Genomic DNA, 20,508 nt, shown 5'->3' with positions numbered 1-20,508 from the left:
CGCCACACCAAGTGCCGCCTACGCGGCCTGCTGTGCCCGCTGCCGCCGCTTGCCAGTCTTTGTGGCCAGCAGCAGGCCAGCCACCTCTCCCCCCACCCCCACCTTCTGCCCTGGTATCGGGGCCAGCAGCTGTCAGCCTCACCACCTCGGCCCTTGGCCGGGCCCGCGGCCACCACCGATCGCCAGGCCAGGCCCCCCAGTGGCCATGGCTCGCAGCGGCCCATTCTCCTCCTCCTGGGTGTGCCAGCCAATCAGGCGCCTCCGCAGCCCAGCCAATCAGCTGGGCTGCCGGGACGCATTTTCCCTGGCATGCCCAGGAGAAATATATATATAGATACTTCTCAAGACCTACAGATACTAAATTTTGTATGAACAATCTTGTCCCTGAAATTAGCTGAATGTATTACTTTTTCCACTAAAATATGCTTGGGTAAGGTGTTTTGGGGGTGGTTTTTTTTTAGTATTTTATAGAAGAAATACTGAGTATAATCAGCAGAATTTAACTGTTATTGTTCTCAGCAGATTTTTAATGATCACTAATCAGATCAATAATTCAAAAACAACATCACATCCTCCTTCCTGGTTATCAATTTAGTAATCATGGGGTGGGAGTTTGGGTTGTTTGCAGTTTTCTGTCCACCCCTGCCCTCCCAATTAAATTGGTATACAATTTTTACATAGCCACTCTCCCCACTTCTCAACTGGCGAATGGGAAAATTTAAAGAAGCAGCACGAGAGGCTCAGCCTGCTCCATTCAGTTTCACTCTTTGTTCCGCTTCTTTAGACCTCCCCATACAACAGCTGAGAAATGGACCAGCGGGCTGTTTGTACTTTACACCTCCCTGTGCTTCCCAGCTGATGCCTGGGAAGGTTTAAACTTTAAATAGCCAATCTCCTATGCAGGCTGTTCCATGCACTCTTGCTGCGAGAATCGATTGTTTAGCCCAGGGATCTGATCCCGTTTTCTGGGTTAGGTCAAGCACCCCAATATCACGGTTTCCTCCAACTTTACCCCCACCGTATTAGATGGCCTCTTGGATTTACGACTACGATGAATATATACCGCTTTTCAACAAAAGTTCCCAAAGCAGCGTAAAGTATGCGAAATAACTTTGCCTTGTCAACAACAGGCCTCGCCTACTTTTTTGTATATTTTATTTATTTATTTATTTATTTATTTATTTATTATTCAGGTTTTATACCACGTTCCATAATGCTTCTCAAGGTGGTTAACAAAAATTAAAGTACAATAAAATTCCATAAAAGATACATTTAAAACCTTAAATTCAATCAAGCATTAAAACCATAAAATGCCAAGAAACAAACACAAGAAAGCTGAGAAACCTGGAGCCTCTAGGAAGGAAAAGCAGAAGTAAATTTAAAAGTCTTCAGTTGTTTTTTTAAAAGCAGCCACAGTTGTCACTGAGTAAATGTTCCAGAGTCTGGGGGCAACAACAAAGAAGGTCCTGTCCCATGTGCACGACAGTCTAGCTTCTCTCAGTGTCGGTGCTAGTATTTGAATGGTTGATGCGGTGTACCGTTAAGTTTGGACAATAACGTGTTTTATGGGGGGGAAAGCATGGACCCATATCTGACTGCTGCAGTGTCTTTTTTAATTTTGTCAAATGGTTCACTTTGTGAAGCAAAATTTCCTGCACCAGAATGATACACTGTCATCCACACAAACATCTTAATCATTAGGGATGTGCATGGAACCATGGAGGTGCGGTTCAGCGCCGAGGGGGGTCTCGCTTTAAGGGCGGGGGTTTGTACTTACCCTCCCACCGCTTTTCCTTCTCCGGCACTCTATTTTTCTACAAAGATTGGGGGGCAGCAGCGTTCCTCCCTGCCGCCCCTGCCCCTGTCGTTTACTGGAAATAGCAGAAGTACCCGCTACACATGCGCTTGCTGCCACACGCGCATCCTCCTTGCACGTTGCATGCGCACGTCATGCATACTATGTGTGCACGTAATGTGTGACGAATGCTGCCGCCTCCCAAACTTTGTAGAAAAAACAGAGCGCCAGAGGGGGGGAAAGCAGCAGGAAAGGTAATTACAGTCCCCCCTGCCCTTAAAGCGAGAAACACACAACCCACGGCACCGAACTGCTGGACCGGGCCACATCCGAACTGGTTCAGAGGCCTCTAAAATGGCCTCCGGACTGGTTCGGGCACATCCCTATTATTCATAGGATCTACAGTGCTCATTTTAAAGAAGCAGCCATTATGTATGTTCTTCAATAGTGCTGGAAGTTTCTTCCATATCTTGATACCTACCAGGGCCGTAGCTATAATTGGGCGAACGGGTTCAAAGAACCTGAGCCGTGCCCAATCAGGAGCCGCCATTCGCGGCCCTGACACGCCCCCTGCGTCTGACGTTAGATGAGTGGGCGGTAGTTTAGCTCCTGAGTGGGGGCCGCGCGGCCCCTTCAAGAGCTAAACAAAGGCTGGCGCTGCGAACGCAGCGCCAGCCTAACTAGCTCCTGATGGGGCTGTGTGGCTGGTGCCGTGCGGCCACATGGCCCCTTCAGCAGTTAAGCTGCTTCTCCCGAACGGAGCCTTAAGGCTCCGTTCAGGAGCCAGACCACGCCCCCTGCATCTGACGTCAGACGTGGGGGCGTGGCTATCCCCTGTGTCTGACGTCAGACGCAGGGGGTGGGGCTATCGGGGCGCCCGCCGTGGCCGCACACGGGCTGCCGGTGGGCTAGCTACGCCCCTGATACCTACGTACCACTTTTGCCTCTTTGTTTTAGCCAGTTAACAGATATTAAGCATGGATCCCCATTTATATAAACTTAATTTAATTTTTGTGGAGCAGGTAAAACTTGGGCATGCACTATCATTGGCTTCAGTAGCAAATTGCTTGAGATTCCTATTCTGTGTGTTTTCAGTATGGTAAATCTTTCACCCTTTCAGATTTATTTTCATTCCCTTCAGCTGAAGAAGCAATAATGCACATCAAATAGAAATATGCAAAGAGGTAAAAGTGTTATGTTAGTATCAAGATGAACATTCTATCTTTATGGAGCAAACACAATGCCTGTTTAGAAATTTGCACTGCAGATCTGATGAATTATGCTGTTTAAGTGGATGACAGTCTAATCAAACTGGCGCAGTTAGATTAGCATCACAAAGTAAAGCGACAACATGTTATTGTTTCCAGGGAATTTGAAATGAGCTTTTACCATGTCACTGAAAAACTTCTAATGTAACTGCTTCCTGTTAAATTTCGTTAATCCAACGTGCTTTGAAAATGTTAATAGCCACCACTGAGAACCAGGTGTTGCATATCAACATCAATACTGTACCCACAGCTCCGCTGCACCTTCTTAAAAATATTTACTTATTACTTAATTTGCAATGTAAAGCATACCATGATGCCTAACCAAGCCAATGGTAATGCAGATTTTGTGTTAACAGACCAATGAAACGGCTCTGCTGCTTTGGATTGCTGCACATTACTGTGTCGCCTTTATTTGAGCCTCAGCATATACAATATAGCCATCCACCCCCGCCCCCACATTATTTAAATGTACAACTTTAAAAGGCAACTAAGTCTAGGTACTTCTGTATTTCAAGGAATTGGCCAAATGCAAATAAATGCAAATTAAGGAAAAAGACGATGCAGTGATAGGCTTGAGGGAGGATCGAGGCCTCAGTTAGAGTAACTGTTTGGAGAGTGGGCTTCTCCAAATAAGAAAGCCTGGGAGAATCACATCTCTGTGACCCAATCCAGAGTGAGGGCCAGGGTTTACTGGACAACAGTGTATAGAGAACTAGGTGAGGGGTATGTTCCAGTTCAATTCTTGCCTGGAAGCCTCCAAAGGGGGTCTGATCAACTGCTGTAGGACAAAGGGAATATAACAGCCTTGGGCTGGGAATCAACTGGAAGCTCCTTACCAAGAAGTACCGTAAGTAGGAAGGTTAGGAACCAGTTTAGCTAGATGCGTCAGGGAATTTATCTTTGTTTAAGTGCTTGGATCTGACTGTACGGTTTTTGTAGTTCCTGGGGAAGAGTTTTACTTGAATGGAGGCAGCAATTGTGATGCCTCTCAGTGTTCTCTCTAATTTTTTTTACGGAATGAGTTTTGTTCTGGGCAGCAGCATCGAGGCAGTGTGTGCACACATGCATTCAGAGTGGGGCCTTCCTGATTCAACCTGAGCAGATCTAAAATTAACGGAGCAGACATTTAAAAAATGTGTGAGCAAGTGCTCATGTGCACTCCTTAGAGGGAACAGTGGCTCCTATAGTTTTCCTTATAATCTGATTATTAGTAAATCCTTATTATAGAGTGTCACTCCTTATTGGGTCCTGCCATAATCAAACACTCCTGAAGGCCTAAGGCTGCTCAAGCCTTTCTTGTAGGGAGGGGTTTTCCACTTTACTCTCCCAGAATATTCCCTTGGAAGGGTGAATCTGCTCATATTAAAAAGACCCAATAAAAAGTGGATGGAGGCAGCCTAGTCGGGACTCCTTACCGCTAGAGGGATTTTGTATTCTCCCCCACTTTCGATCATTTTTCCAACTCGAGCTCTTATCTTCTGGAATCGAAGGAAATGTCTTTTTATGCTGTAAATCTGAATAGTTCTATATATGACCTGGGTTAGATCCAAAGATGCATGAGCAGTAAGGCAGCCCGCCGACGCCGCCCCCCTCCCCAATTTCAGAATGTTCTCCAGCACTAAAGGGTGGATTTCCAGGGGGTTGTTGTAGTGGGAGGTGGGGTAGAGACATAGGAAGCTGCCTCATTCCAAGTCAGACCATTGGTCCATCTAGTTAAATATTATCTACATAGACTGACAGCGACTTCACCAAGGTTGCAGGCAGGAGTGTCTCTCAGCCCTATCTTGGAGATGCCAGGGAGGGAACTTGGAACCTTCTGCATGCACATGCTCTTCCCAGAGTGGCCCCATCCCCTAATGAGAATATCTTACAGTGCTCACACGTGTAGTCTCCTTTTCAAATGGAAACCAGGACGGACCCTGCTTAGCAAAGGACAATTCATGCTTGCTGCCACAAGACCACAGTAGAAAACTCCATTGCACAAGTGGAACTCTGCTTGTACATCTCAATTCAGCCCAATATATTTGATAGGTTTTTATTTTCACACACAGTATATTGATCTTTAAAAGCTCTTAAGGGCCTCACATAGGCTGCAAGACTAAGCCTGTAATTGATTTTTTAAAAAAATGCTTGTTCTCATCTTGGTGCGTATCCAAATAACTAATTTACAAGTAATTGAGAGGAAGGCAGCAGAGTGGTTTATTAAAAACTCTTGTTTATTGCCGATTTGCTGTAATGCCGCGAGTAAGATACAATCTTTGAAACATGCTTCAGTGACTAATTTTCGTGGCCAAGCCAACAAACATTACATTGGCACAGCTCTGTCGGATGACCTCTCCAAGCTATACTTCATTAGCCAAATCAAAGGGAGGGGGCAGCAAGCATGTGGGCAGAAGTGATCCAGTGGCAAAAGGTACTATTCAAAAGAGTAGCTGACCAAAAGTGTTTTGAAATGGAGAAAGTAAGGCATTTGAATGACAATACAATGAAGGCTGGTAGTTCTAGTGCCATCCTTGCATGAAAAAAAGATAATTTGTCTAGATTTATGTTGCATTATTAAAAAAAATGTGTTGACACAAGCCCTATTCAGACATTATACTGTATGAAAGGCGGCTGCCTGTCTGCTCATGCATCTTTGGATCTAATCCAGGGTGCTTTGTCAGATATACAACTATTCAGATTTTCAGCATAAAAAGATATCTGTACACATGTACATGTTTTGTGTGTGTGAATGACTGTATCTGAGTTCATTTTAAAAGTGAACCTGGATACAGGCCCCTCAAATGCATTGTACAGATTGGGAGTGTACTACTGCCCCCATGTTCAACATAATATGTGAATAACTGTATCTGTGTACACTGTACCCTCATATGAGTGATGCACATAATGTGTGAATAGGACTAATATATATGCCTCATTCAGAATCCCAGGAAACAGATATTTGTCATGAGAATGATTTCTAGTTGACTTTCATAATCTTAGATTAACTGTGTTTCAAGTTATGGGACTTATCTGTTTCAGATCAAAACATAAATGAGGTGCTCAGACAGCGTCAGGAAGTGAATCTTCCAAGAACCACCTCTGTACAGGTAACTAGGACTGACTTATGTCCTGGAGTTTACATTGGCACTCTCCACAGAGATGATATGATGTATAAAGGCACTCCTATTAGAAAGGTTTTTATTTTCCCAAAGTGGTAGACTAACTTAGAATCCTTTCAATTTATATAGTAAGCAATGACTGGAATTTCTCAATCTCTATACAGACACAAGTTTGCCATACTGTTTAATGTATTACTTGAACTCTGGCATGAAGCAGTTTAATCCTTGGTCGATAGCAAGGTTTATTGTATCAGTCTGGTTTTTTTATCAACTGCACCCCAAGGAAGCCATAAAAGTAATATATCTGGGGGACGGTAGTTAAGTATGATGCCTTTGCAAGTAAAACATCAAAACTTTGTTGGGAAATTTCTTTTTTCAGTAAAACAGTATAGTTGCAAACAAGTCATTAGGGTCAATAATAAGAGTGCATAACACCCTCAAGAATGGTGCGTATGGTCTGATTTGCCCCACATTTTAAAACATAAAGCAGATTGTTCCATTAACGTACATATAACACAAGCATAAGTTATATAAGTATAACACACTATATTTATTTATTTTATTATTTATTATTAAAACTTGTATACCGCCCTTCCAAAAGGCTCAGGGTGGTTTACATTAAAACACCATTAAAATCAGTAAATAATTAAAACAAAAATTATAAAGCATAAAACAATGATTAACAATTAAAAACACCATAAAACAACAATTAAATAACCAGAACAATTTAAAAACGAGTTTTAAAAAGCTGAGAAAGCCTGGTTGAAGAGATGTTTTTTCAGTTTGTTTTCTGAAAATTGCCAGAGATGGGAAGGATCGTATCTCAGCAGGGAGCGCATTCCACAATCTCGGGGCAGCAGCCGAGAAGGCCCATCTCTGTGTAGCCACCAAACGAGTTGATGGCAACTGGAGACGAACCTCCTCAAGTGACCTCAACGGCCAGTGGGGCTCATAGCGAAGAAGACACTCTCTTAAATACCCAGGGCCTAAGCCGTTTAGGGCTTTATAAGTTATAACTAGCACTTTGTATTTTGCCCGGAAAACTATTGGCAGCCAGTGTAACTCCATCAACAAAGGAGTAATGTGGTCTCTCCGAGATGACCCAGAGACCAACCTGGCTACCGCATTCTGAACCAACTGAAGTTTCCGGACTACGTACAAAGGCAGCCCCACATAGAGAGCATTACAGAAGTCCAGTCTGGAGGTTACCAACAAATGTACCACAGTTTTGAGGTCATTGATCTCGAGAAATGGGCACAGCTGGCGTATCAGCCGGAGCTGATAGAAAGCACCCCTGGCCACCGCCTCAACCTGAGAAACCAAGGAGAGACGTTGATCCAGAAGTACTCCCAGACTGCGAACCTGTTCCTTTTGGGGAAGTGTGACCCCGTCTAGAACAGGCAGATCAAAATCATCTCTAGAGTTCCGACCCCGCACAATAAGTACCTCCGTCTTATCTGGATTCAGCTTCAGTTTATTTTCCCTCATCCAGCCCATTACTGTTTCCAGGCAGGCATTTAGGGAGGATATGCCAACTCCTGAAGAAGTTGACATGGAGAAGTCGATCTGGGTGTCATCAGCATACTGGTAACACCCAGCTCCAAATCCCCTGATGATCTCTCCCAGCGGTTTCATGTAGATGTTGAAAAGCATTGGAGAGAGTATGGAGCCTTGAGGAACACCATACTTAAGCTCAGATTTTGAAGAGCAACAGTCTCCAATTGACACCATCTGGAATCTGTCCGAGAGGTAGGAGTGAAACCACTGTAAAACAGTGCCTCCCACCCCCAACCCTCTCAGACGTTCCAGAAGCATACTATGGTCGATAGTATCGAAAACCGCCGAGAGATCCAAGAGGACCAACAGAGTCACACTTCCTCTGTCAATTGCCAATTGGAGATCATCCATCAGGCCAACCAAAGCAGTCTCCACCTCATATACCGCCCGAAAACCAGTTTGAAATGGGTCTAGATAATCTGTTTCCTCCAAGACCGCCTGGAGCTGAGAGGCCACCACCCTCTCAATTACCTTGCCCAGCCATGGGAGATTGGAAACTTGCCTATAATTGCTCAACTCTGAGGGATCTAACGCAGGCTTCTTTAGAAGAGGTCTAATAATTGCCTCCTTAAGACAAGGAGGCATCCTGCCCTCCCTCAGAGAGGTACTTATTATTTCTACCAGGCTGCCTATAACAGCCTCCCTGCTAGATAGAACAAGCCATGTTGGACAAGGATCAAGAGGACAAGTGGTAGGCCTCACTGCTCCAAGCAGCTTTTCCACATCATCAGGAGTCACAAACTGAAATTGATCCAGTCGAATCGTATAAGAGGAGTTGTTGGACACCTCCAGTTCAGACATCAAATTAATTGTGGAGTCTCCATCTAGGTCGGCCCGAATCCGAGAGATTTTGTCTGCGAAAAATTCATTAAACACACCACAGCGGGTAACTGATACCTCCAAATTCTGGTTCAAGGGAGAGGGAGCAGATACTAGTCCCCTCACAACCATGAACAACTCCACTGAACGTGAACTCGCAGAGGCAATACAGGCAGAAAAGAACCGCTTCTTTGCCGCACGTATCGCCTGAGCATAGATCTTTAAATGTGCTCCATGTCGTAATCTGTCGGATTCGGGTCGAGTTTTTCTCCACTTGCGCTCCAGTCGCCTACCTTGCCGCTTCAGCCCCCGTAGATCTTCCATATACCAAGGGGCCAATTTTGAAGCAGGTCGGAGGGGACGCTTAGGAGCAATCGTGTCTACTGCCCTGGTGAGCAAGTTGTTCCAGTTCTCAACCAGGGCATCAACAGGATCACTGGCAGAGCCAACATTAAATCCCTCCAAGGCTTCTTGGAATCCTACTGGATCCAGTAACCTCTTCGGGCGGAGCATTCTAATAGGCCCCTCGGCCCTGCGAAAGTGGAAAGCGGTTGTAAGTCCAACCTTAACCAGATGGTGGTCCGTCCATGACAACGGGGAGATCGTAGGAGTCCCCACCCACGGAGCACCACCCTGATCAGAGTAAAAGACCAAATCAAGTGTGTGACCTGCAATATGCATTGATCCAGAGACTGCTTGGGATAGGCCCATAGTCGTCATGGCCGCTATGAACTCCTGAGCTATCCCGGACAGATTGGTCCCAAAATGAACATTGAAGTCCCCCAGTTCCAAAAGTCTGGGAGACTAACGCAAGTTCCGCGACCAAGTCCGTGAGCTCAGTAAGGGATTCCGTTGGGCAGCGGGGCGATCGGTACACCAACAGAAGACCCAATCTATCCCTGGTCCCCAAACTCAAGTACACACATTCAATATGGTCCGATACCCTAACAGGGACCCTGGTAAGGGAGATGTTATCCTTATAGACCACAGCCACTCCACCTCCCCGCCCACGTCCCCTCACCTGCTCCTCTACAGAATATCCTGGCGGGAGAAGCTGGGACCAAACTGGACCACTAGCCTCCCCCAACCAAGTCTCAGTAATGCACATCAGGTCGGTCCCTTCATCCATGATCAAATCATGGATGAGTTCTGATTTATTTTGGACCGACCTGGCATTGCAGAGGAGCAAGTTAAGGTTATGTGGGATGTTGGCAGTGCCTCCCGAGGTCAAAGAGCTGGCAGGACAGCTGGAAAGGGGGACAGCTATTAGATTTCTGACCACCCTTCCCCTGGAACAGCCTGCTGACCTGCCAGTGTTTCTTCTTCTATTCCCCAACACCATCGCTATAATCATGAGCTATGGATTAACTGTTACAAAAAGAAGTGGATCTGAAGCGTGATCCATTGCATTCATAATGAATGGGTTCTGCGCCTGCTCAGAAGCCAAATAGATTGACTAGCCCTTTGCTACTCCTCCAACTGCCCTTTTCCCCTAAGCAAAGCAAACACGCTTCATGGCTGTCCGTTGTTGGTAGCTTCACCCAGCATTCTGTGCAGCATTTAAAAGTAGTTTTGATGCCATTGTCGGGAATTGAGTTTTTATTCTTCCTGACCTTTCCATTGCGCTATCGATTTGTCATTAAGCAGTCCTTTGGTCGTTAGCCAACAGTTCCAAGACAAGTCCACAGTATGCTCCGTTCCCCCCGCCCCGTTGTTTAATTCACTTAGAGTTCCATTTTCCTTATCCTGTCTGGAGTCTTTGACCGTGAGTAGCAAACTGTATTCTCTGTCTCTGAAATCACCAAGGAGCTACGTGTACGAGGTATAGGTGCATAGGCGGTCTAATAGAAACTAAGCAAGAACACACCCCAACTGCCAAAAATAACAGGAGCACTGCAGGGCAGTTGGAGGTGTAGTGAGGAACTAGTCAATCTATCTGCAAGGTCCCTGCGCAGGTGCAGAACCCATTCATTATGAATGCAATGGATCACCTCCAGATCATAAGTTAGAGGTGAGCAACCTGTTTTTATCTCTGTGACATGTGGAAGTGCAGTCTCCCAAGCAGTACCCTCTTTACTTCTGTACTTGAGAGTACACCTTTTTTTTCTTGCTTTGGTTCTGATCCTTGTCTCATTCTGTACTTAACAACAAAACAGAAGCCAGTTTATTGATATTACTATCTTTGGGGCCACTTAAAAAACATTTTTGCACAGTATTATTGCATAACCTTTATATATGTGTGTGTGTGTGTATATGTATATATATATATATATATATATATATATATATATATATATATACACACACACACACACACACACACACACACACACACACACATACCTGTTTTGAATTTTTTTAAGTTTACTGAAGAATAGAAATCTTAGCATGAAAATAGGGTGTTTGGTACGTGATTAAGCTTATGATCAGAGAAATTAAACATCAGTCCATATGGAACAGGTTGATCAAAATATTTAGATTTTATCCATTTAAACAGTCAAATTCGCAACATCTTCTAGTTTGTGTGGTATCATATAACTGTATTAAAGCCCAGTTCTGTTTCAGGAAAGTGCCTTCAGAGCTGATCATGCAATGGAGTCTCAGTTGATAGACCAAAGGTAAAGAGATTTATCTGGCATTATAAGTGATGTAAAGCAATATCACATTCAGACTGTGTTTTGTCTGTTCTTTCAGAAGGACACTCCTAAGGTCTTACATTTTCATGCTTTGACATTTTTGAAAAAAGGTGAAGCATCTGTTTCTCTTTCATCTTGATCCTAGCCATAAGCTTTTGAAAGTAAATCGCCCTGTATCTTAGTTGTTGGCGGTTGTTGTTAGTGATACCAAATCATCTTAACATTACCAAAAGTATTTAGTGGTACATACTTCTGAGATTAAACATGTTAGAGTTGAGGTTAATTGGCAAACAGAAAAAGATCTCGATCTCTCTCTAACATTCTGTGTGTCTGCCTGCGTTGTTCTTCTAAACTGCATTGCTGGCCTAGGTGGCAGAGATGCCATAGGGTGTATTTTAGAAACCTCTTCAAGGTTGCCTCTTTAAAAGGCAAGTGCCTAGATAGGCAAGGACTGGAGATCCTGGTGTGCATCAACTCCGTTTCACATGAAGTTGCCTCTCTTCACACCCATCCTAGAAGGTAATAGGAACAACTTTTCACGAAGAAGGATAGGTTTTGCAAAATACCCCTGCTGCGTTTCAGCTCAGGTTTTATTCAAAAGCCTTGGCACAGACAATGCTGTGCATTCCATGCTGGTAACTCAGCAGAATGTCTTTTGAACCTATACTGATTGGTCTGCACCTTGGCTTAAGAGCACAGGAAGCTGCCTTATACCGTATCAGACCACTGGTCGGTCTAGCTCAGTATTGTCTACACTGACTGGCAGTGGCTTCTCCAAGGTTTCAGGCAGGAGTCTTGCCCAGCTCTACCTGGAGGCTTTTCAGACAGCAGGCTTTCCCACAAGGCTTTACTGCGAGTTCAGGGCATAATGGATACTCCGACGCAAAAAGAGGATTATTTTTACCCCGGGCATAAATTGGGCTAGGTTGCAATATGGAGGGGGAAACCTGACTCGTGTGTGAAGTACTCTCTGAAATATCACAGACTTTGGGGTAATTCTGGCCAGTATGTGAATGCACACCCATCCTCCCAAAGTAAAATTGCCTTCTGAAAAAGCTCCTGGAGATGCCAGGGAATGAACTTGGGGCCTTCTGCATGTAAAGCAGATGCTCTTTCACTGAGCGATGGTCCCATCCTCTAAGGGGAATGTCTTACAGCACTCACATGTAGTCACCCATCCAGATGCAAAACAAGGCAAATTCTGCTTAGCAACAGTAACAATTCACACTCATTATCATGACACAAGCTCTCCTCGTTTAAGTGCCTTGTATCTGCTAGTGCCCAAAGCCTGTTCTGGAGTAGTAAGCAAATTACTTGCCCTGCAACACTCATCTTTGGATGAAGGAGTTTACCCAGGAAGCATGCTGGACATTTATTAGACAATGCACAAGCCAAGTGAAAGAGTGACACCTGCGGTAATGAGAGTGAGCAGCAAATAAATAAGATGCTCTTAGTGGATGCTGAAAGACAGGTAAAAAAGTGAAAAATGACAGATACCAGTAGAAAATGTTTGCATATACACCCTTGTTACTTGACTGGAATCTTGCAAGTAGCTGAATATTATGACCTTATTAATATTCTTTAGTTTTGTCAGAATATTATTGTGAAAAGTGTTTTACTTTTGCAGTCTTAAACTTTAGAATATTCAACCAGCATAACTAAAACCTGTATTTTTTATGATTTTATATCTATTTTTAGTTTACTATCCTCGCTAGTTGGTGAATATGACAAACATCTGGAGGAAATGAGTGAACAACTGACACATTGTCAGGTATGAATTGTACACAGAAAGCTATGATTATCTACTTATTTTTTTAGTATTGGTAAATCCCAGGAGGTAAACTTTTTTTCCTTCTTTTCTTGCTGTTAGTATAGTATTGTTGATAGCAGTCCATTTTTAAAAGTTGGTAATATGCACGGTTGAATCAATGGTGATAAAAATGTTCTCGTGTCCATTGAACCTTAATATGGGGAAAAACTTACTTTATTATGAAAAGTTTTTATATCCAGCCCCTTTCAATGGGGTCTTCAGGGTAGTTACAATTTAAACATGAAACAATAGAATAACTTTTTTTTAAAGGCAATTGTCAAAAAAAATCAAAAGAGATTCCAAAGGGGCAGCCTGTAAGTTTGTAGCAGCAGACACGGCAAAGAGTCTTGTATTGCCTTAGAAACAAGCACAAGTTTTCAAGGACAAAAGCCACTTTATCAGATGTCTGCAGTATTATCTTCCAGTCGATGGAGCGATCGGGGGAATGAGACCATTTCTCTGTTGGCTGCGAAGCTTAGTTGAGCAGAGTAAGTTATCTTCTCACTTAAGTAGGACTTGTAACAATTCATGGAGTCTGAAATATCTCTTGGAGGCGATCCATCCCATTTTTTTCTGTCCTGTCCACTCTTAAGACAAGCACATCCTTATTGCTTGCTCAAGATTTCAGTCTTCAGGGTCTACTTAATTTGGAACTTCCTTCTTTTCCTTCTGTCTTGAGTGAGGGGAAATTAATTTAAAATGTTTAAAATGTATTTAATTTTTAATTGGATTTCCCAGAAACGCTTTCTTGCTAGGCCAGGAAGGCCACTAGGCTTACACGTTCTGGAATGTCAGAAACAAGCTCTCCTCTCGTTGGAAGGACTCCTCCAACAAACTCAACCACAGTCACAGGGAAACTTCACTGGTAGAAATGACTGCAGGCACCAGAAGAGTCATCTGGTTGCTCTCTCTCTTGGCCACCAGCAATTTCCTGGTTTGCTCCATGCGGAAGGGAAAGAGGTGCTGCTAAGATGATGCCTCTTCAAACAACAAGGGAATGAGTGCAGATGACCTGCAGTAGCTGCCTCAAGATACCTTAGGCCAGACAACCTGAGAAGGAAGTAGACCCTACTCAGATCCCACCTCTTCTTCCTCACATTTTTCTTCTGCACACAGAAATGTGCCCTGTGGACTACTTTGCCTCTCTGGCCTGGTGGACAGAAATGGACAGTCTAACCAGATGCACTCTCATCCACAACCTGGACAGAGTCCTAGTGACCACAGATGCCAGCCTTTCCATCTGGGGAGCTCATCTCATCCATGGAATGTATTGTGCCAAGGCTGACAAGTGAAGTCAACAAGACCTCATATTCTTAGAGTGGAGCTTCAGCTCATCTATGTTTGCAGCAACTCAAAAACGCTTTGGTTGACCTGTAGTAGACTTACTGATGGATTGATTAAGTGCCGTCCAGTCGGTGTCGACTCTTAGCAACCACACATAGATACTCTCCAGGATGATCTGTCTTCAGCTTGGCCTTTAATGTCTCTCAGTGGTGCATTCATTGTTGTCATAATCAAGTCTATCCACCTTGCTGCCGGTCGTCCTCTTCTTTTCTTTCCTTCAACTTTTCCCCGCATTAAGGCCTTCTTAAGGGAGCTGGATCTTCGCATAATGTGTCCAAAGTATGATAGTTTGAGACTGGTCATTTGTGCCTTGAGTGAAAATTCTGGCTTGATTTGTTCTCTGATCCATGTGTTTGTTTTCCTGGCTGTCCATGGTATCCTCAAAAGTCTTCTCCAACACCAAAGTTCAAAAGCGTCAATACTTTTTCTATCTTCCTTCTTCAAAGTCCAGTTTTCACATCCATAGTAGACCTACTAGCTGCATTGAAAAAAACACAGGCTGAAATGATTGTGTCCCATTCCCTGTGGAAGAGTCATTGCCCTGGCAAATCCCTCCAGGCCTCTTCTGTGTCTTCCTGCCCATTCCTCTTCTCTCCAAAACCCACAGGAAAACACACACAGAGGCGGCATATCTGATACTTGTAGCCCCCATGGTGCTTTGGTGTGATCTGCATAGCATCCCAACCACCAGGGATCCTTACACAACCACCCGTTCTCCTGGTCTTGGGGCCTCCATCCACCCACTCCACTGTGGCTCAACCTCACCAACTGGTAGCTGAATGCAATATACAGTGAGGGAAATAAGTATTTGATCCCCTGCTGATTTTGTCCGTTTGCCCTCTGACACAGAAATGACCAGGCTATAATTGGAATGGTAGGTTTATTGTAGCTGTGAGAGACAGAATAACAACAAACAAACCCTCAAAAGCCTAGTGCCCAAAAGTCAGCGATGGATTTGCATTGTAGTGAGAGAAATAAGTATTCGATCCCTTCACAAAAGATGTCTTAGTGCTTGGTGGCAAAACCCTTGTTGGCAATCACAGAGGTCAGACGTTTCTTGTAGTTGGCCACCAGGTTTGCACACAACCCAGAAGGGATGTTGTCCCACTCCTCTTTGCAGATCCTCTCCAAGTCAGAAAGGTTCCGAGGCTGATGTTTGGCAACCCGAACCTTCAGCTCCCTCCACAGATTTTCTATGGGATTAAGGTCTGGAGACTGGCTGGGCCACTCCAGGACCTTCATGTGCTTCTTCTTGAGCCACTCCTTTGTTGCCTTGGCTGTGTGTTTTGGGTCATTGTCATGCTGGAATACCCATCCACGACCCATTCTCAATGCCCTGGCTGAGGGAAGGAGGTGCTCACCCAAGATCTGACGGTACATGGTCCCGTCCATCGTCCCTTCGATGCGGTGAAGGTGTCCTGTCCCCTTAGCAGAAAAACACCCCCAAAGCATAATGTGTCCACCTCCATGTTTGACAGTGGGGATGGTGTTCTTGTGCTCATAGGCAGCATTCCTCCTCCTCCACACACGGCGAGTTGAGCTGATGCCAAAGAGCTCGATTTTGGTCTCATCTGACCACAACACTTTCGCCCAGTTCTCCTCTGGATCATTCAAATGTGCATTGGTAAACTGCAGATGGGCCTGTACATGTGCTGCCTTGAGCAGGGGGACCTTGCAGGCACTGCAAGATTTCAGTCCTTCACGGCGTAGTGTGTTACCAATTGTTTTCTTGGTGACTATGGTTCCAGCTGCCCTGAGATCATTGACAAGTTCCCCCCGTGTAGTTCTGGGCTGCTTTGTCACCGTTCTCATGATCATTGCAACTCCACGAGGTGAGATCTTGCATGGAGTCCCAGACTGAGGGAGATTGACAGTTATTTTGTGTTTCTTCCATTTGCGAGTTATTGTGCCAACTGTAGTCACCTTCTCACCAAGCTGCTTGGCGATAGTCTTGTAGCCCAGTCCAGCCTTGTGCAGGTCTACAACCTTGTCCCTGACATCCTTCGACAGCTCTTTGGTCTTGGGCATGGTGGTGAGTTTGGAAGCGGAGTGATTGCTTGCTTCTATGGACAGGTGTCTTTTATACAGGTACTGTAACAAGCTGGGATTAGGAGCACTCCCTTACAGAGGGTGTTCCTCATCTCAGCTCGTTACCTGCATATAGTGAAAAGACACCTGGGAGCCTGAAATCTTGCTGGTTGATAGGGGATCGAATACTTATTTCCCTCACTACAATGCAAATCCATCGCTGACTTTTGGGCACTGGGCTTTTGAGGGTTTGTTTGTTGTTATTCTGTCTCTCACAGCTACAATAAACCTACCATTCCAATTATAGCCTGGTCATTTCTGTGTCAGAGGGCAAACGGACAAAATCAGCAGGGGATCAAATACTTATTTCCCTCAGTGTACGAACAACATATGGTTACTCTTAATCCATACTGAATGCTTTGCTTGTGGCCAGAAAGGCTTTTACCAGCTTTAATTATAAGACAGCCTATACAGTCTTCCTCAGATGGTGCAGAATGAAGAAAAAATTCTTCTGTTTAGCTAGACTGGAAAAGTAATTCTCTTTAGCTAGACTGCAAAAGCAATGATCTTAAAACAGTGATACATATGCTGGTAACCCTCAGGCTTGACTACTGTAGTGTGCTCTACATGGGGCTGACTTTCTGCATAGTCCAAAAACTACCATTGATACAGAATGCGGCGGCCAGATTGGTCTCTGGGACAACATGAAGGGACCACATAACACCAGTTTTAAAACAACTGCACTGGCTGCTAATATGTTTCCGGATGAAATACAAAGTGCTGGTTATTACCTATAAAGCCCTTAATGGCTTGGGTCCAGGCTATGTGAGAGAGCGCCTCCTTTGTCATAATCCCAGCCACCTATTACAATCTTCTGGAGCGGTCTGGTTACGGTTGCCACAGGCTTGTTTGGTGGTGACCCAGGACTTTTAAATATTTTAAGTTTTGTACACTGCCTAGAGATTTATATATCAAATTTATATATTATATATACCTGTTGGAACTCTTGAACAGCTCTTATGAAATTCTTCCTAATGTCTAACCTAAATATGCTCTAAAATTGAGGTGGGGAATCAAAACAGTAGCCAAATTGAAAAGCAATGAGAATTAAAAAATGTTGAAACTTTAAATATGAGAAATCTTACTTTTTTGTTGCTAAATTTGAAAGAAATTGTAGCGTGTGTCCATTCATTTAACACTGGTGTTGAAATATCTATGTGTGGTGTTGGTGAAAATCTTGCATCTTGTATGTGATCTGAGAGGGCTCCTATTTAAAAACGAGTGACCCTTGTTCTGTATTACACTCCTCTAGGTGCAAATGGCAGACTTGAGGCTGAAACTTGAACAAGTCATCAAGGAAAATGAAAGGTAGATTCATCGAGAGATCTATGTTGGCAACCTTTTAAATTGTTGTTGAAAGAAGATAGAAGATTGTTCTGAGAGCCATGAGAACTTCTCACCAGATGTTTAGTTGCATATGAACATAGATTTGGGAGTTTACCCATAGTTCTAACTTTAGTTTTTAAGTTCAAACAATATATGTTCATTTCCATGGGGTTTTTTTTGCCTAGTCTTCCCCTGATAATGGGAAGGGATCTAATAAAATTTAGATAGGTCTAGGTCAGTGTTTCTCAGTGTTTTTGGAGTCATGGACCAGTACATTATTCATGTGCAGTTTCCTGGACCAGCAGTTAGTAAGGGGGTTGCCCCCCCCCCCACCCTCAACCTCACCCCGAGGCACCTTCCAAAAAACAATTTTGGGCAGTTCTCCGGAGCTCATTTCTAGGCAGCCCTCACTGCTGGATAATGTTCATTTCAAGGAAGTGAAATGAATGTTATCCAGTAGCAAGGGTTGCCTGGAAAAGAGCTCCGCCAGCCCCCGATTTTTTTTTTGGGGGGGGGTGATTTTTATTACTGATGCCTCACGGACTAGTACCCAATGCCTCACAGACCGGCACCGGTCCACGGACCGGTGGTTGAGAAACACTGGTCTAGGTTCATGGGGGGATGAATAAAATCATGTATCCTCCTCCTCCTCCTCCTCCTGAGCCATTGATGATTTTCTAGCCTGTTGCTAGCAAATTTTAATGCCTATGTGGGGCTGCCTTTGTACATAGTTCGCAAAGTTCAGTTAGTTCAAAATGCAGCACTCAGATTGGTCTGTGGGGCAGCCCAGAGACCATATTATACCTGTTCTGAAACAGTTGCACTGGCAGAGCGGAACTGCTGGTGGCCTGTGTGCGGCGACGGCCCCGCTGACCACACATCTGACGTCAGACGCAGGGGCGTGGTCTGGCTGAACAGAGCCTTGAGGAGCCTGAACGGCCCCTTCGGCAGTTAAACGAAGGCTGGCGCTGCTTTTGCAGCGCAGCTCAGGAGCGGCTCTTTCCTGCAGGGAAGAGCCGCTCCTGGGCTGCGCTGCAAAAGCAGTACCAGCCTTTTAACTCCTGAAAGGGCCGTGCTGCCCCTTGAGGAGCTACTTAGGCTGGCGCTGTGAATGCAGCGCCAGCCTTTGTTTAGCTCCCTAAGGGGCTGTGCTGCCCCTGCTCGGGAGCTAAACTAGCACCCCCGTGTCTGACATCAGACACGGTGGGCATGTCTGGGCCATGAGACGCGGCCCCTCATTGGTCGGTGGCCCAGGTTCTTTGAACCCATTGGCCCAATGGTGACTCCGCCCCTGACTGGCTGTCAATATGTTTCTGGGCAAAATACAAAGTGCTGGTTATTACCTTTTAAAGCCCTGAATGGCTTAGGTCGGGGTTACCTTAGAAATCGCCTTCTTCTGCATGATCCCCCCTGCACATTAAGGTCATCTGAGGAGGTCCATCTCCAGTTACCACTGGCATGTCTGGTGGTGAGTCAGAGGCAGGACTTCTCTGTAGCTGCTCCTTGGCTGTAGAATTCACTCCCTGCAGAAATCTGTAATCTGAATTCATTATTGGCCTTCAGGAGAGCCCTGTCCTGGCCTTCCAGGGTTTTTTATTTCTTGTAAGTTTTTAACTTGCTGTAACCTGGTTTTCCAGGGTTTAAAAACTGTATTGAATGTTTTAATTGTTAATTGTTTTGTGGTGTGTTATAGTTTCTGTTTTTAATTGTTTTGTTTTGGTGTAAACTGCCCTGAGCCATTTTCTTTGGAGGGGCGGTATAGAAATCAAATCAGTAAATAAATACTATCATTTTCACCTACAAAAGCTTTCTTCTCAGTCAGAGAATGCATGAATGCTAAAGGATCATGGGAATAGATTTACCAGGATCTGAATATCTATCACTAACTTACTATAAATCATGGTTCAGTTAATACCCTTTGAGCATGCTGGACTTTCAGTGCAGTGCCCCCTCTTTTCTTGTAGAAATGTGCCCCCTGAAGCTCTTGCTTTCCCTCAGGTGTCAGCAGAAGAGGCTCGTTTTGAACCCACATGTCCATTGCAGGCTCTAGCACAGTGGTGAAAGAGAGAAAAGAGGCCCCCTTCTGGAAGTGTAGTAGAAAGAACTTGAACTGGGATTCTAGTTGAATCCTCGTTTTCCATAAAAAGCCCATTCTGCTTTTATTTCAGTCTTTATAGGACATGTTTCTAAAGGCCATATGGAAGAAATATATGCACTGATGATGTTCTCTGTAGATGTTTCTCCAGCAGTAGCTACCAGTGGCGGAGAAAGCCAGCCGGAGGCCTGTGTTCTTCCTGCCACGGTGCCCCCGCCCCCATGCCCCCTGCGTCTGACGTCAGATGCAGAGGGTGCAGCCGCTTGCAAATGGGGCCGTGCTCCCCGTTTGAGTGCCAATACCGGCCAGCGATGCTTTTGCAGCATGGCTGGGAGCGGCTCTCCCTGACTTTAAAGGCCGCACTGTGAACGTGACACTGGCTGGCATTTGCTCCCAAACGGGGTGTGCTACCCCATTTGCGAGCAAAGCCACTCCCCAGGGCAAATACCGGCTAGTGCTGCATTCACAGCGCTGCTAGGAATACTCTCCCCAGCCACACTGAGAAAGCAGCGCTGGCCGGTATTTGCTCTCAGATGGGGTGCGCAGCCCCATTTGCAAGTGAAGTTGCGCCCCCTGCATCTGACGCCAGATGCAGGGAGTGTGGCTGGGGCACCGGGCTCAGCCCCTGATTGACAGCAGCCCAGGTCTTTGAAACCGTTCACTCAGTGG

At 44.9% G+C, this 20,508-nt stretch overlaps 1 protein-coding gene across 5 annotated transcripts in view; it reads left to right on the top strand.

Annotated features, from left to right (window-relative positions):
• The window catches only part of SCLT1 (sodium channel and clathrin linker 1), a 92,200-nt gene that overhangs the window by 3,465 nt on the left and 68,227 nt on the right, over nucleotides 1-20,508 (top strand). For 4 of the 5 annotated variants that reach the window (XM_053253314.1, XM_053253315.1, XM_053253317.1 and 1 more), the window contains exons 3-6: nucleotides 6,085-6,152; nucleotides 11,106-11,158; nucleotides 12,875-12,947; nucleotides 17,671-17,726. In XM_053253314.1, the coding sequence (XP_053109289.1) occupies nucleotides 6,085-6,152; nucleotides 11,106-11,158; nucleotides 12,875-12,947; nucleotides 17,671-17,726 (250 nt within the window). Of the gene's footprint in view, nucleotides 1-6,062; nucleotides 6,153-11,105; nucleotides 11,159-12,874; nucleotides 12,948-17,670; nucleotides 17,727-20,508 lie in introns of all 5 variants that reach the window. The other variant, XM_053253318.1, reaches the window with a different exon arrangement.

This window comes from Hemicordylus capensis, chromosome 5 (assembly GCF_027244095.1).
Source record: "Hemicordylus capensis ecotype Gifberg chromosome 5, rHemCap1.1.pri, whole genome shotgun sequence".
Taxonomy (NCBI): Eukaryota; Metazoa; Chordata; class Lepidosauria; order Squamata; family Cordylidae; genus Hemicordylus; species Hemicordylus capensis.
Note: the sequence above shows the minus strand (reverse complement) of the source record. Positions and strands in the feature narration are given on the sequence as shown.